A 16,160-nucleotide genomic window follows, 5' to 3' on the forward strand; every position below is an offset into this window, starting at 1 on the left:
TGTTTTTGTGTTCCTTGAGGCAAATATTGGTATTTTTTTATACATTATAAAACTAAAAATAACTATTTAAAAAAAAGCACTTTCGAGGTTTGTAGGGATTCAGTGCGATTTAGACTAGACTAGATAGGAATAGGGAAGTTTCTGTAAAACCAGACATGTATGTCTGGTAAAACATCTTAAGATGTGCTCAACCATTCAAAGACATGTCCTCAAATAAAACCCCCCACCTGATAAAAGGATCCTTATTTAGAACAAGCTTTTATTTCCAACAGCCTCAAAGTCATAAGGCCTCAGTGTCCAACAGCTCAGATTAGTTCAGCGTGAAGGGCAGTATTGTAGCAAACACTAAGAAGTTGGCTTAAACAGAAAAGCTCTACAGTGTGGAAGTATCCAAAATAAAATCCAAATCAGGTACAGTTGATATTTCAAAGTATTCAAAGTGGGCACATTTTTGAGTGTAATGTAATATGACAGTGATGCTCGTTGTTTATTTGTCTTTGACAGGTATATTTTTTGGACGGACTGGTACCGGCCAGCGAAGATTATGAGGGCTTGGGGTGATGGGTCACATGCCCTGTCTATTGTAAACACAACTCTTGGCTGGCCAAATGGCCTAGCTATTGACTGGAAGTGAGTCAAACATCCTAAAAAGCCAACAGTCCCACGATTTCCCATTCACCATTAATGTATTTTTTTATTATTGTTTTACACAAAATTAATATTTAAAAAAAAAAAAGAATATGCTACAGCATTGCTTTTTTGTGGCTGTGCTTATTTTAAACCCTTGCTCTCTGATTTGATTTCCACTCAGCTTAATGCGTCTGTATTGGGTGGATGCCTTCTTTGACAAAATTGAGCACAGCAATTTTGACGGACAGAACAGGATTTCTTTGGGCCGCATAACCCAGATCTCCCATCCATTTGGTCTCACCATTTTTGAAGGTAAAAAGTCCTGGAATAAACAACAAGCTGCAGTACAGGATCATGTATTCAATTTAAATAAAGAGGGAGTTCATTTTACTGCCGTTGACTTGAACTGTGGTTTGTCATTCTTGTTTTAATGATGGCCATGTCAGAAGAGCAATTACTGTTACCAGGGAGGTGATGAAAGTTAAACTAATTGAGCTTTGGTATTTTGCTCCTGTCCCTTGAAGGCTATGCATATTTCACTGACTGGCGCCTGGGTGGCATTGTACGTGTGCGCAAGACCGATGGTGGGGAGATGGTCATTATCAGAAGAGGAATCAGCCACATCATGCATGTCAAGTCTTTCAACTCCAACTCCCAGATTGGTCAGTAGCTTTATTCACTGCTCTTCTCACTCCACTGTTCATGCGTAGCTAAGGCTCACACTTGTCAGTCATATTCCAGGTAATTATGCTCCACTCTCCTTCTCAGGTTCCAACCTCTGCAACAGGCAGACAAATCCTAATGGAGACTGCAGCCACTTTTGCTTCCCAGCCCCAAACTCACAGAGGGTGTGTGGTTGCCCGTATGGCATGAAGCTGTTGCCCAACCACCAGACATGTGTAGAAGACCCTTCCAACGAGCCCCCCACGCTGCAGTGCGGAGCCAACTCCTTCTCCTGTGGCAACGGCAAATGTGTCCCAAACAGCTACAGATGCGATGGTGTTGACGACTGCCATGACAACAGTGACGAAGTCAACTGTGGAATTAACAGTAAAGCTTTTTTGAAAATCTAGTCTATTATACTGGCTCGACCTGACCTGAGTAAAAACAATTTTATGCCCCTGGGTTTTTTCAAATTCAGTTTAATATTATGATATTTTAATCAAGATCATCATCTCTTTTTTCAGACAACACTTGCTCCCCCTCTGCATTCACCTGTGCCAATAAGCAATGTGTGCCTGCAAGATGGCGCTGTGATGGGCACAATGACTGTTTTGATAACAGCGATGAGTACAACTGTCCTACGCAGGTGCCTGGAACATGCCCTGCTAATCAGTTTACCTGTGCCAACCACCGCTGCATCCCACATACCTGGCGTTGTGACACTGATAACGACTGTGGGGACAGTTCAGATGAAGCTGACTGCCGTGAGTATCTCTATAGAAGCTAGACAGTGTGCATATGTTGAATGTTCCACCTATGTCTCTATTAGGAAAATGGGTTACTCAGAAAAAGATTAATGGCTTTAACTACACTGAATCTGCTGTGAACCCAATAGTACACAGTTGCCAATAATCAGCTACTTATAGAAACATATTTTTTGTTCCTCTAAAAAACTAAAATTACTTGAAACTAACTTAGCTCATAGCTTATATTGTGTAACAATGTGTATTGACAGATCTGAGAAGCACATGCAATCCAGGACAGTTTCAGTGTCCAGACCACCGCTGCATAGACCCCAACTATGTCTGTGATGGGGACAGGGACTGTGTGGATGGGGCGGACGAGCAGGGATGCAGTGAGTATCTTACAGTTTTCCCTGGACGTACTTATAGTTGCTGGTCTTACCCAGTGCTCACTTATAACTCATCAAGTCTTTTTACACAAGTCTGTATTTAATAAAATCTGTCAAATGTCATTCTGATTGTATTTTATACTGAAAGTAGTTGTTGATCAGATCTATTTACATCAGGTCTCTTAACCATGTACTGTAGACTTTCCTACGACCTAACTGTAAACTTGCTTCAGACCAGCTTCTCACTTTAAAATATTGTGAATTGGAGCTTTACATGCCAATTCCCAATAAAGAATAACTAAATTAATTTGTTATTCATTCATTCTTGAGCAACGGCCTGTTTGTACATACCAGCTAAACATGTTTAAGAAGTTGTAGAGGTCAATTGAACGCTCTGTAAAATTCAACAAGAATTTGCTAAGCCTCTTAGTTTATTGATCTCATTACTAGTGTTGCACAACAATTGAGCTCAGCATACATACAAAACTGCAGAAATATTAAATATCAGGTTAACATACTCAACTGGATTTTTCAGTCTACAACTGCACTTTGAATGAGTTCAAGTGCTCCAGTGGTCACCAGTGTATCAACTCCTACTACCGATGTGATGGAGTCTTTGATTGCAGTGATCGCTCAGATGAGCAAGGCTGTCGTAAGTATTTTAATCCTGCCTTTGGTCATGGGACATATTACTTAAGCATTACTCAGTCATGCATAATTATGTACAAGGTTGATTTAAATTTTCTCTAATTTTGGACTGTGCTAACGTGTCTTTGGGGTGTTGTACCTCAGCTACTAGGCCCCCAGGGATGTGCCACCATGAGAGCGAGTTCCAGTGTCAGTCAGACGGGAGCTGTGTACCGTCTACCTGGGAGTGTGATGGTCATCCAGACTGTGAGGATGGCAGCGACGAACACCATGCCTGCCCACCTCGCACCTGCCCCTCTTCACTTGCTCGCTGTGACAATGGAAACTGTGTGTTACGTAGCTGGCTTTGTGATGGGGACAACGACTGCAGGGACATGAGCGATGAAAGAGACTGTCCCACGCCGCCTTTCCGATGTCCGAGCTGGCAGTGGCAGTGCCCAGGCCACAGTCTGTGCATCAACCTCACCACAGTGTGCGACAACACTCCTGACTGCCCCAATGGTGCGGATGAGTCTCCTCTCTGCAGTAAGTCTGATCCCTGCTGTTTTTGTCAGCCTGGAGCATGTTCTTTGTCTTTCACAAATACTTGATTGTTTTATTACATTTCTACATTGGCTGGTCTCCACAAATTCAATTGAATTTCCACATGGCAAACAGGATCGAAGTCTCCACTGATTTTGTTTAATTTGACATTCTCCTAGTATGCTGTAAACCCGGACTTCATTTCACAGGGATTTTGTGTTGAATGTTACCTGTTTGTCTTTGGATTATTGTGTTCAAATCATGCATGTGTGTGATTTGACCTGTATTAACATGAAAATGATCTGTGATTTTCCTTTCTCACTACTTTCAGACGAGCCTTTGCCAGGTAGGAACAAACTCTCAATCATTGTTAGAAATGCTGCAAGTAGTTTTGATTCATTTTCAACAAACAGTACGTTTATGAACTATTTTGATATTCGTAGATTTGTTTCAAAACATAACCAAACACAAAACAATTGTGGTCAATAGAGTCTGTGTGGTGAATATAACAATAATTGTCCACAAATAAACATACAAAAATAGTTCTGGCTCAGAGTAGCACTTCTAAAGACACTAACTGAAGTAGTTAGTGCTTTGTTGTTTATTAACTATCATTGGAACATGTTTAGTAATTACATAATTTGGTAGATTTTGTGTTTGGGTTGTATGAGTTATCATTTACTTGGTTTAATTTCCATGTTTGGGTTCTAAATTGTGCTTTTCCCGCTTTCAACTCAGATCAGGAGAGCTGTTCGGACAACAATGCTGGCTGCACCCACGGTTGTATCCAAGGGCCGTTTGGGGCCCAGTGCACATGCCCTGTGGGTTATCAACTGAGCAATGACTCCAAAACCTGTGAGGATGTAGATGAGTGTAATCCCCCTGGATTATGTAGCCAGCACTGCTTTAATGAGAGAGGCTCTTTCCGCTGCCACTGCCAGGATGGTTACACTCTCGAAGTAGACCAGCGTACCTGCAAAGCCTCAGGTGAGGAGGGAAATGACTTAAACCATCTGTGCATGGAACATATAGCTCCCGTGGTAGTTGTAAATAACAACCTGTAATTTCATAATGCAGTAAATAAGGAACTAGGCCAATTATCGTCACTACAGTGACATGGTTGTTAAGATGATGCCTCCGCTGTGCTGGCTGTTGGGCAGTCCACCAGACTGGGAGACTGACATGCCGTCTTTCTTCTCCCATGTCTCTCCTTGCTGCTCTGATTTCTTTAGATAAGACAAATAACATATGTCACTCACTGGCCATCACTGGTGTAATTAGGACATAATCACCAACAAAGGACTGTTTATAGGGAGCGTGCCTGACATGAGCTCCTCTTCCACACAGATAACCTGCTGAAAGACTTTGCAATACAATAGGTCATTATTTGGACAAAAGTGCATTCCCTAAGGATTGCCATTTGAGTAGGGTCTATTTAACAGTCCTGTCGTATAGTTGGGGTTGAATAGCTGTTGAAAAGTTGAAAAGCTGATAAGTGCTCTAATTAGCATGAGAATGGACATGAAAAATAGGTAACAGAGATTTGATGTCTGTTTACAGATTCTCGTCAGGCGTTCTTGCTAGTGGCCAGTCGTAATCAGATTGTGCAAGATGACATAACCACTCAGCCCAATGTAATCCGTTCACTGGTTCGAGATGGACGCAACATTGTGGCCCTAGATTTTGACTCGGTCACTGACCGTGTGTACTGGTCCGACACAAGCCAGGACAGAATCTGGAGTGCTAACAAAAATGGCAGTGACAGAACTGTGGTGAGTTGGTTTGTTCCTTTTTGTCACCGCAGATATATTGTACTAAAATGTTTTGTGTTTAACCCCAGCTTTACACATGGTTTCATTTTTTTTAACATATTTAACTATGAATGAGTCTCTTGTGGACAGATATTTGACAGTGGAGTGACTGTAACAGAGAGCCTTGCAGTGGACTGGGTGGGCAGGAATTTATACTGGACTGATTACGTCTTGGAGACTATTGAAGTGTCAAAACTGGATGGCACCCACCGCACTGTATTAGCCAGTGAAAATGTCACCAACCCCAGAGGCTTAGTGCTAGACCCAAGAGACAGGTCAGTGACGTACTTAGAAACAAAGTTTGTTTTAAATCCTGGAATGTATTGTAGTTATTAGCTTAATTCAGTTAAGTAGTTATGGTCTCCACTTTTTATTATGAAAGCAGTTGGTGTTAAAAGACAAGCGTTTGTTTTGCAGTGCTCACCTTATGTTCTGGACCGACTGGGGCAGGAACCCCCGCATTGAGAGGGCCAGCATGGACGGGAAATTGAGGACTGTTATCATAAGCAACAAGCTGTACTGGCCCAACGGTCTAACCATAGACTATCCAAACAATTTGTTGTACTTTGCTGATGCCTACTTGGATTTCATTGACTACTGTGATTATAACGGCAACAACAGGAAGCAAGTCCTGGCCAGTGACCTGGTGAGTGTACGAGAAAGAAAGACACATTTTCTAAATCATCTGTAGAGATCTGAACAGAGCACATTCAATTTCCTTCTGAATAGCATGTGTAAGACACAATTTTTTCTTTTGCTACTCTCTGTGAAAAGGTACTACAACATCCCCACGCAATTACCATTTTTGAGGATTTTGTGTATTGGACCGACAGATACATCAACCGTGTGATGCGAGCCCATAAGTGGCATGGGGAGAACCAGACAGTGATGCTTTTCAACCTCCCTCAGCCCATGGGTCTGGTGGCAGTACACCCAGCCAGGCAGCCAACAGGTATGGCAAAGATATTCTATATCAACAAATCTCTGTTGCATCAGTATTAGCTGATGTAGATTGTGACTAAATTGGTTTGGTAGTTCTTGTATATTGATAATGATGCCAATATGCAGCAGGTCTATTGTTTTTGTAAATACATTTAAGAATAATCCTAGAGATCCTGTGGAGATTACTCTGTTGACTCTTTGCGGGTACGCATGTGTGTTTGTGTGGTTTGACAATTATTAGGTGAAAATCACTGCTTGAGGAGTCCCTGCACTCATATCTGCCTGCTTTCTGCTGTGGAACCGAGTTACTACTCGTGTGCCTGTCCCTCAGGCTGGACACTGGCAACAGACCAAATCACCTGCACCAGAGGTATGCATCCTGCCAAATGGAGGAAAACACTCATCACTCAGTTTGATGAAAAAGGAAGTTGGGTCAGATGCAGTTGATAAGTTGATGTACTCATAAGGACATAATCTTAGCTGTGGTTATTGTTGTAAAAGAGCAAACCTGTTATTGTGGAAATTATGGTTTTGGCACGCTTTATTTGCAGCCATCGCAATGTTGGTAAGAGGAGAAATCTTTGAAAACACTATTCGTATTATAGATTAATCCAGGTCCTTGTCAACAGTCTTCCATTTAGATTCTCTTGTAAACTGCTGTTCCAGTCATAAATATTAAGAATCATATAAGTGTGTCTTTCAAGGTCTGAAGGAGACAAGGGACCTTTAATTCAAAGTCCAAGGAGTCCCCCTTTAGTCAACAGCTTAACTCATCTCAGGTTTCAGCCCATTCAAGCCAAGCAGAACGCAGACTCCCCCTGAGGCCAACGATTATCCAAGAATGAAAATGCCCCACAACCATTCATCGATTCTAATCTCTGATGACAAAACAAATCATATTGTGGAAACAAATTTCACCACACTTTATAGATAAAGGCCTGTTAGCTCAAAACCCCTATTTTGCACCAGGTATTATACACTGAAAGCAACTTTTAGTTTTGGATTACCATGGGCGAAATCCATATGCAGGAAACATGGTTTCCTAGCTCTGTTTAAGAATTTGTTACGTAACTAAGTACTAAGTAATTCATAGCTTTGAGGAAAAATCTAGTTTTAGATTATGAGTATTTTGTTTAGAAATTACAAGTCCCAATGACAAAGCTTTTGGTTGTTGTTTTACTGTAGGAAGAGCAGTTTGTAAAGGTATTTTTAGTCCCTGTTTATTCACTGCTTTTGCATTATCGTTTTTACTTGTAGTTGAAGATCCTTTCCTGGTGGTTGTGAGAGACAGCATCATCTATGGCATATCCTTAAACCCAGATGACAAGAGTAATGATGCTATGGTCCCTATTGCTGGGCTTCACAATGGCTATGATGTTGACTTTGATGACAATGAACAGACCATCTACTGGGTGGAGCACCCGGTGAGTTACTTTCCTGTCACAGTTCAGTTCAGGACTTGAGTGTCCTCCAAAGACAACTATAAAATACACAATAAAAACTCAATTAAAACATACTGGGAAAACACAACACAAGATTCACTCAACTCATTCAGCAGTGGGTGAGGTTAATCTGTCTTCCTTTGTCCACCAGGGTGAGATCCACAGGGTGAAGTCAGATGGTACTAACAGGACAGAGTTTGCCCCTGCGGCCATCCTTGGCTCTCCTGTCGGCCTGGCCTTGGACTGGATAACAGAGAACCTGTACTACACCAATCCAGCTACACAGTCTATTGAGGTAAGACAAATAATACTTTGTCCTATTGTTGTTTTTTATCATTACTGACTTAAACTAAGATTGATAATTTTGTGTCATTACACTCTTAATAGGAAAACAGAAAATGAGTGTAAGGGCAGTGTCACAACACACTTATGTTGTACAACAACTTAACCTGTTTGTGCTTGTACTCGGCCAGGTTTTGAAGTTGAGAGGGGACGTACAGTACAGGAAAACTCTCATCACAAATAACGGCTCTCCAACTGGCGCTGGCAGTCCTGTTGGCATCGCAGTGGACCCAGCACGTGGGTAAGCCCCATTTAACACAGTCCTGGCACGATCACTCATCCCCACAGCTACTGAGCTCCAACAGCCTCCGAATCGCCATCTGCTCTGCCTCTAGAGAGAACTCAAACCAGTGTTACTGAATACCAGACTGCACACTCAAACCACAGAAACGTACAAAAGAGTACATTCAACAAGCAATAAAGACATTTCAAAGCCATCCCTTCTCACTCTAATATTAAGACATTGCTCTCAACTCTGATTTGGGGTTAACATGACCAAAATCAGTGTTGAAAGACCTCACAAATGACCTGGTCCTCTGTGGGTTGAGAGAAATTTCTACCTTAATAAAAAGCGTTGATAATCCAATGAAGGAAATCAGAAGAGGCTGATGTTCCTGAAAAGTTAATATTTTGGAGATGAAAGTTTTTCACTTAACAGCGACAATTTGTATCTTGGTGGTTTGACTATAAAGTGTATGCAAGGCTATTAAAAAGTAATAAGCATAGAGATCCATGACTATATTGTAAATGTTCGAGAACCAAACCCTAACCTCCATTCTTGAATGTCCTCTAAGCAAACTGTACTGGACGGACCAGGGAACAGAGAGCGGCATCCCTGCCAAGGTGGCATCTGCAGACATGGATGGCTTAAACCCTGTAATCTTGTTCACCAACAACCTAGATCACATTGAATTTCTCACTGTGGACATTCAAGAGAACAAGCTGTACTGGGCTGTTACAAGCACTGGCATGGTGGGTCTTAGCTCTCTTAGCTCTCAGGAGTCACCATTTGTTCATTCTATAAGGTTCTCAAATGTATGCAACTTAATGCTAATCTTGGTGATTGTACAAAATGAACATACTACGTTTGAATGCCTGTCTGACATGTGATCTCCACAGATTGAGCGTGGGGATCCAGATGGGAGTAACCGCATCACCATAGTGACAGGCCTGTCTCACCCCTGGGGTGTGGCTGTCTATCAAAACTACCTCTACTTCACTGACCGCAACTTTGAGGTCATAGAGCGTGTGGACAAGTCAACGGGGGCCAACAGGGTTGTGCTGCGAGACAATGTTTCTGGACTCAGAGTTCTGAAAGTGCATTATCGAGAAAGTGAGTAACACAAGGAGACATCATCCTCCTCATTCACTGCTGTCTGTGTTTGGCTTGTTGTTGCTTTTGCTGTTCATCATACTGTATTCTCTCCACAAACTAAGCCTCTGCAGGTACCTCCAATGGCTGCACCAACAATATGGGAGTGTGTGAGCAACTCTGCCTGCCTCGGCCGCAAAGTCTTTTTACCTGTGCATGCGCCACAGGTTTTAAACTTAATGCTGACAACAGGACCTGCACTCCTTACCAGTCCTATGTTGTCATCTCCACTCTGTCAGCAATCAAAGGCTTCAGTCTGGAAGGGGCAGACCACTCTGAGGCCATGGTGCCTGTGGCTGGGAGAGGTCAGTGATTCTAATAAATTACCTACTACTGTACTGCATGCTTCATAGGATACATTTATTTGAGTTTTTTTTTTTTTAAATCTTGAGCAAATACAAGTCTAAAAGGAAAAGTTGAGTTTAGGTGGAATAATAAACTGAATAACTGACATAGTAACTGAATATCAAATGTTCATGATATGGTTCTTGTCTTTGAAGTAACAATAATGGTGGGATTATCCTCCTACAGGCCGTAATGCTTTACACATTGATGTACACATGGCTTCTGGTTTCATCTACTGGTGTGACTTCAGCAGCACTGTGGCCACACAAAATGGGGTCAGACAGATCAAGCCGGATGGCTCTGGATTACATAGTGTAGTAACATCTGGAATAGGACGCAACGGGATACGAGGCATTGCTGTGGACTGGGCTGCAGGTAAGCTATTGTGCCAGCTCACAAATGTGTTTTAGGATCTTTGTTATACATCCATTCAGTGCCCTCCTGGTTGCATCTCTAATTTTTACATAAGTCATTATATTTGTATACACATTTAAACACTTTAGATGCAGGTAAAAGAGGATTGCGCAGAGTCACTTGCTGTTGGAGGTGTTGGTTCTGAAACTGAAAAAACCATGAAAAGCATCCTACCCTTATATTATAAAATATATTGTAGCCAGTTACACTGGCTGTTGTTTTCCTCTCTGTTAAAAATGCTGGCAAGTGTATATAGTCTACAGTATATATAATTTAGACAAGTAAGTAATTTCCATGTTGTTTTTATTAATTGTCCCACATTTGTACCACTTCTGTTTTTTTTTTAATATTCTAATTCTGTGCTCATATTCAATACCTTTTACCTCGCTGAATTATATTACATTTGCAACTGCAACATCTAATTTTCCCACAGCGTAGAAGAGTTTAATTGTATCTGAATAAATACACTGCTTTTAATCTGTTTATGTAAACCAGAAAACCAAAAGAAATTCTGACTCGTTTGAATTTGCTGCATGACACATGCCTCAGGCATTAGGCTGCCCGCTAGAGTCAAAGTTAAGAAGCTTTATCGTAATGACAGACTCACACAACAAGGAGATCAGTCCCACACAGGTGACAAGGAAAGACGATTTAATTAGCTAGTTTTGGAAAAACAGAGACAGCTACAGACACGACAAACTGTTTCCTTGTTACTCATTTATAATTTCATAATTATAACTGAAGGCATAATGGAAAATCTGTTGTATATTAATAACACCATCATAATGTCAGCTAGTAAAATTTCTACTTGAATTGTGTACCTGTCATACTTAGCAGTTTGTGACTGATGACCTGATGCTCTCAAGTCTTACAAATATATGATGCCACTTTAAACATTGAGCTTACTGGGTTCTTTCCACAGGGAACCTGTATTTCACCAACGCCTTCCTAACTGAGACATATGTGGAGGTGCTCCGCCTGAACACCACTTTCCGCAGGGTGCTGCTGAAGACCCAGGTGGACATGCCACGCCACATTGTAGTGGACCCCAAAAACAGATTCTTGTTCTGGGCTGATTATGGTCAGAACCCCAAAATTGAGCGAGCACTCTTGGACGGCACCAACCGCACAATTTTAGTGTCATCAGGGATTATTACTCCTCGAGGTCTCGCTCTGGACTGGCAAACTGGCTATGTGTACTGGGTAGATGATTCCCTGGATATGATAGCCCGAGTCAACCCTCAAGGAGGGGAGACAGAGATAGTCAGGTATGGCAGCCGCTACCCAACTCCTTATGGAATCGCAGTGTTTGAGAGTAGTATCATTTGGGTGGACAGAAACCTCAAGAAGGTGTTCCAAGCAAGCAAACAGCCTGGCAGCACAGAGCAACCTGCTGTCATCAGAGACAACGTCAACATGCTGAGAGACGTTACTGTCTTTGACCAACGCACCCAGCCTGTCACTGTCCAGGAGCTTAACTACAACCCCTGCATAGAGGCTAATGGAGGCTGTGCCCACTTCTGCTTTGCACTCCCAGGTTCTGGCACAGGTAACCAGAACAAAAAATGCAGCTGCGCTTTTGGGAATCTCGCAGTAGATAACGAGAGCTGTGTGGTGTCAAGGGATGATTATCTTATCTTCACGACTGAGAGCACCGTGCGCAGCCTGCGCCTCAACCCCGAGGATCATGCATTGCCCTTCCCTGTGGTCAATGTCCCACGTACCTCAGTGGCACTGGATTTTGACCTCACAGACAGGAGGATCTACTTTACACAGAGCTCAGGCGCAGGAGCAAGCAAGATCAGCTACATCAGCCTGTCCTCTCCCACCTCAGCCCCTGTAGTTGTGGCTTCAGGTAGGTTTGGCACTTCCCTACTCTGCAACATACACTTTTATTTATTCCTCTTGGATTTTTTTTAAATTTATGTAGGAATGGATACCAGTGGTATTGCTGATGTTGCTTTGTTCCCTGTGTTTGGACAGATCTGGGGGCTCCTGATGGCATTGCTTATGACTGGATAAACAGAAGAGTTTACTACAGTGACTATGTCAACCAGAGCATCAGCTCCATGTCTGTGGACGGCTCTCAAAGGACAATTATTGCCCATGTGTCCAGGCCAAGGGCCATCATGTTAGATCCCTGCAGGGGGTAAGACTATCACAACACACACTCTCTTTGTTCATTAGATTAAACTGAGATTTAAAACATAATCCTTCCATGTTCCACAGTTACATGTATTGGACAGACTGGGGAACCCATGCAAAGATTGAACGTGCTACCTTGGGTGGAAACTTCAGAACAGAGATTGTGAACACTAGTCTTGTGTGGCCCAATGGACTGACCCTGGACTATGAAGAAGAGAGACTCTATTGGGCAGACGCCAGCTTGTAAGATCTGAAAAATTCTACTGCTGAAATATATACAAACTTGTTTCTATTACCTTGTCAAACTGCTGCTATTATCATTATTTTGCTTTGCCATCAGACAGAAGATTGAGCGATCCTCTCTCACGGGGTCCAATCGGGAAGTCATCGTCAGCACAGCCATCTACCCCTTTGCTATGACCATGTTTGGCCAGTTCATCTATTGGACCGACTGGAACACACGCAGCATCTATCGGGCCAACAAACACGATGGTTCTGACCTGAGGGTCATGATTCAGAACCTGCCATCTCGGCCAATGGATATCCATGTTCTGGCCAGCAGGAAGCAGCAGCAGTGTGATAGTCCATGTCAGCAGTTTAATGGAGGCTGCAGCCACATCTGCACACCAGGTACAAGCTGTTTCATGCTGTCACTTTTTTCAGCGAAATATTTTTTTAGTGCAGTAGTTGAAAACCCCAACTAAATGTAAAAACTGCAATTGTATCTTGTTAGGACCCAACGGAGCTGAGTGTCAGTGTCCATCAGAGGGCCGCTGGTACCTGGCTGACAACAAGCACTGTATCCCTGATAATGGGACTCGCTGCCAGCCCGGCCAGTTTACCTGTATGAATGGCCGCTGTATTCGTGCCCAGTGGAAATGTGACAATGACAACGACTGTGGAGATGGCAGCGATGAGTTGGAGAGAATCTGTGGTAGGGTGTTCTTAAAAGGGCTTGAATTAATTTTGTTCTCTTTTTTTTTTTTTTCATTTTTTCATTGTTTTGTGTTTTATTGAATTATATAAAATCTCACTGTTGATTATTAGTCATAGCGGTCCTCATAGAGCCCTTATACCTCCTGCATGAGTGAATCAGAACTCTCTTCTCTATTAAATGCAATTTTATATCTTTTACCCTCTACTAACAATTTATGTTTCTGCTTTAACAAAATTCTTTCTTAGGGGCAAAAGCTGACTTCAACTATGTTGGTGTGTATGCTGCTTGCACTTCATAATTACATTTCCATTGACATGCACCTAATTCCTAGGTCTTAAAACAAATGAACACTAACAAATGAATCAATATGCTTATATCTTTGCATGCAGCCCCACAGCTGTTGTCATCCTTTATTGCCCTGTCAGGTAAAATGAGCTTCCACTGCATGTGTATTCAGGCCTCTCCATTGGCCAGAGCTCTGACATGTTCTTGATTCTGATTGGCAGCCTTCCACACCTGTGAGCCCACAGTGTTTACTTGTGGCAATGGGCGATGTGTGCCCTACCACTACCGCTGTGACCACTATGACGACTGTGGAGACAATAGTGACGAGATGAGCTGTCTGTTCAGGCCGTGTGACCCCAACACAGAGTTCACCTGCAACAATGGCCGCTGTATCGCAAAGGACTATGTTTGCAACGGCATGAACAACTGCTATGACAACGGCACAACTGATGAACTTAACTGCCGTAAGTATCCTAAGTTTGCCACAGAAATCAAACAGAGGTAAATTGGTTATAACTTATAATAAATATCAGTTCCAATTTCTGATTATCTTAGCGGAGAGAACCTGCCAGCCAGAGCACACAAAATGTCAGTCTACCAACATCTGCATCCCACGTTCATACCTGTGTGATGGAGACAACGATTGTGGGGATATGAGCGACGAGAGTCCTACACACTGTGGTGAGTCAGTTTTAGGATTAAAATAATATTATGTTTTATTATTATATTATATAATATTATATTATTATTATTTATTTTGTTGCTCTATTAATGACTTGAATAGGCCTTTTTCACGGTTGTAATTAATAACATTAATAATGGCTGCACTCTAATTAGGTGTACCAGTTGCAGCTTCATGATGTTGTTAATGCTCCTCACTGGCTCTCAATAAAAATATGTTTTAAAAATACATATTTAGTGCACTATGTGGCAAATAGGGACTGATTTTGAAAACAACTCTATAGGTTCAAGGAATGGCATTGATCATACAGCCCTTACCATCACCATAAGACGATACAAAACTAAAAGGGTTTACAAAGAAACACTCAGGAATAAAAAACACTGGCACAAACTGCTTTTATTATTAATTGTGTGTGGATTTAACCCACTGGAGTCTGTAAGCAGAAATCATTTTGAGTATTATATGTTGCAAGATTTTGATCTGCTCAGTTTTAATCCACCTAAAGTTATTAGAAAAAGGATATAAAGTCAGAAACAGACAAGGTTTATCCCACCCCTCCCTTCAGCATGCTAAAATTCCTACCCTGACAAGTCCTCCAAATGATTTCATGCCTTTCTACGTCTTCTACATAGCAACATCTACATGTTCCCAGAGCGAGTTCCGTTGCTCCAGCGGTCGCTGCATCCCCGCCCACTGGTACTGTGACGGAGGGGCTGACTGCGCAGACGGCTCTGATGAACCCCTGTCCTGCAGTGAGTGTCGCACAACTCTCTCATCCCCCCAAAAACGGGCCTGTTGGCTTTGTGTGTCTGCCCCCGCCCCATTATCAGCTGCTCGGTTATTGTGTGTTTGTGTCTGTCCGCCAATCTGCATCTGTGTGCTGCTGTGAGAGAGTGCTGTGAGTGATGTAGCGCAGAGTGTGAGTCAGTGGTGTATTTCTTTGTTGACGATGTGGTCAGTCAGGCCTCCTATTGTGTGCTGCATTCCTCTGTGGTGACACCCCTCAGTGTCCTCTGACAAACAGCACCTCCCCCTCCCTTTGTCCACCAGGGGTTACAGAGCCTCACTTTGGCTTTTGTTTAGATAGCTCAACATGCATGGGAATGTGGAGTTGCCATGACTATTTTGAAAGCTTTGCCAATGTTGTAATGTGCCTTGCTTATTAGTAGAAAAGCAGTGGGGGAAGTACCTGAGATAATCACAAAAAGGAAAAAAAGGGATAATAATTGATACTGAATTTAAATGATTTGGCAGACGATAATAAAACAGTGCTGTGCTGTGTTATCTACAGTTTAATGTGATGTGATTTGTCTCTGCAGTCACACTGGTCAGAACCTGCAACACAGATCAGTTTCGCTGCGATGATGGCAGGTGCATTGCCTCATCCTGGATCTGTGATGGGGACAATGACTGTGGCGACATGAGTGACGAAGACCAGAGGCATGATTGTGGTATGCATCCTTTCATTACCTCTGCTTTCTCTCTTCCCACTTTTTCTTTCTCTTTGTCCTCTTCTTCATCCTTTTTTGCATCTTCCCACTTCATCTCCTCTTGTTCCCCATCACTTCTCCACTTTGCCCCCTCCTGCTTCCCGTACCCTAACATCATTCAGGACGCTGATGGATTAGGATACACACAACTGGGGGAGTGTTGTGTGGGAGACACTGGCAGTCAGTGCCCGGCATCTTAGTCTCCTGTAGAAGGTCTCCAATCCAAGGAGTTGACATTCCTGATTTCTCCTGCCTCACTCGTTACTTTGTGCATGTTTCCTTTCTCTGGCTTCCTGGCTCAGGGTGGATCAAGACTCTTATGTCTCACCAATGTCTGCTCCAACAATAAGGTGCCTGA

The 16,160-nt window shown here is 42.6% G+C and overlaps 1 protein-coding gene across 4 annotated transcripts in view; it reads left to right on the top strand.

The window, feature by feature from the left end:
- Nucleotides 1-16,160, top strand: part of lrp2a (low density lipoprotein receptor-related protein 2a) — a 47,580-nt gene that overhangs the window by 14,204 nt on the left and 17,216 nt on the right. Inside the window, exons 16-48 of one of the 4 annotated variants that reach the window (XM_036004351.1) lie at nt 505-630; nt 812-942; nt 1,155-1,292; nt 1,399-1,680; nt 1,818-2,057; nt 2,309-2,428; nt 2,961-3,077; nt 3,218-3,598; nt 3,927-3,941; nt 4,334-4,582; nt 5,156-5,367; nt 5,497-5,681; nt 5,824-6,052; nt 6,181-6,358; nt 6,590-6,718; nt 7,606-7,772; nt 7,942-8,085; nt 8,264-8,373; nt 8,927-9,104; nt 9,252-9,465; nt 9,570-9,809; nt 10,036-10,224; nt 11,186-12,118; nt 12,247-12,412; nt 12,493-12,651; nt 12,749-13,038; nt 13,142-13,342; nt 13,591-13,617; nt 13,735-13,770; nt 13,852-14,094; nt 14,186-14,311; nt 14,945-15,064; nt 15,632-15,763. In XM_036004351.1, the coding sequence (XP_035860244.1) occupies nt 505-630; nt 812-942; nt 1,155-1,292; nt 1,399-1,680; nt 1,818-2,057; nt 2,309-2,428; nt 2,961-3,077; nt 3,218-3,598; nt 3,927-3,941; nt 4,334-4,582; nt 5,156-5,367; nt 5,497-5,681; nt 5,824-6,052; nt 6,181-6,358; nt 6,590-6,718; nt 7,606-7,772; nt 7,942-8,085; nt 8,264-8,373; nt 8,927-9,104; nt 9,252-9,465; nt 9,570-9,809; nt 10,036-10,224; nt 11,186-12,118; nt 12,247-12,412; nt 12,493-12,651; nt 12,749-13,038; nt 13,142-13,342; nt 13,591-13,617; nt 13,735-13,770; nt 13,852-14,094; nt 14,186-14,311; nt 14,945-15,064; nt 15,632-15,763 (6,407 nt within the window). The remainder of the gene's footprint in view (nt 1-504; nt 631-811; nt 943-1,154; nt 1,293-1,398; nt 1,681-1,817; nt 2,058-2,308; nt 2,429-2,960; nt 3,078-3,217; nt 3,599-3,926; nt 3,942-4,333; nt 4,583-5,155; nt 5,368-5,496; nt 5,682-5,823; nt 6,053-6,180; nt 6,359-6,589; nt 6,719-7,605; nt 7,773-7,941; nt 8,086-8,263; nt 8,374-8,926; nt 9,105-9,251; nt 9,466-9,569; nt 9,810-10,035; nt 10,225-11,185; nt 12,119-12,246; nt 12,413-12,492; nt 12,652-12,748; nt 13,039-13,141; nt 13,343-13,590; nt 13,618-13,734; nt 13,771-13,851; nt 14,095-14,185; nt 14,312-14,944; nt 15,065-15,631; nt 15,764-16,160) is intronic. The other 3 variants (XM_031298063.2, XM_031298073.2, XM_031298080.2) reach the window with 3 other exon arrangements.

Source organism: Sander lucioperca, chromosome 8, assembly GCF_008315115.2.
Source record: "Sander lucioperca isolate FBNREF2018 chromosome 8, SLUC_FBN_1.2, whole genome shotgun sequence".
Classification (NCBI taxonomy): Eukaryota; Metazoa; Chordata; class Actinopteri; order Perciformes; family Percidae; genus Sander; species Sander lucioperca.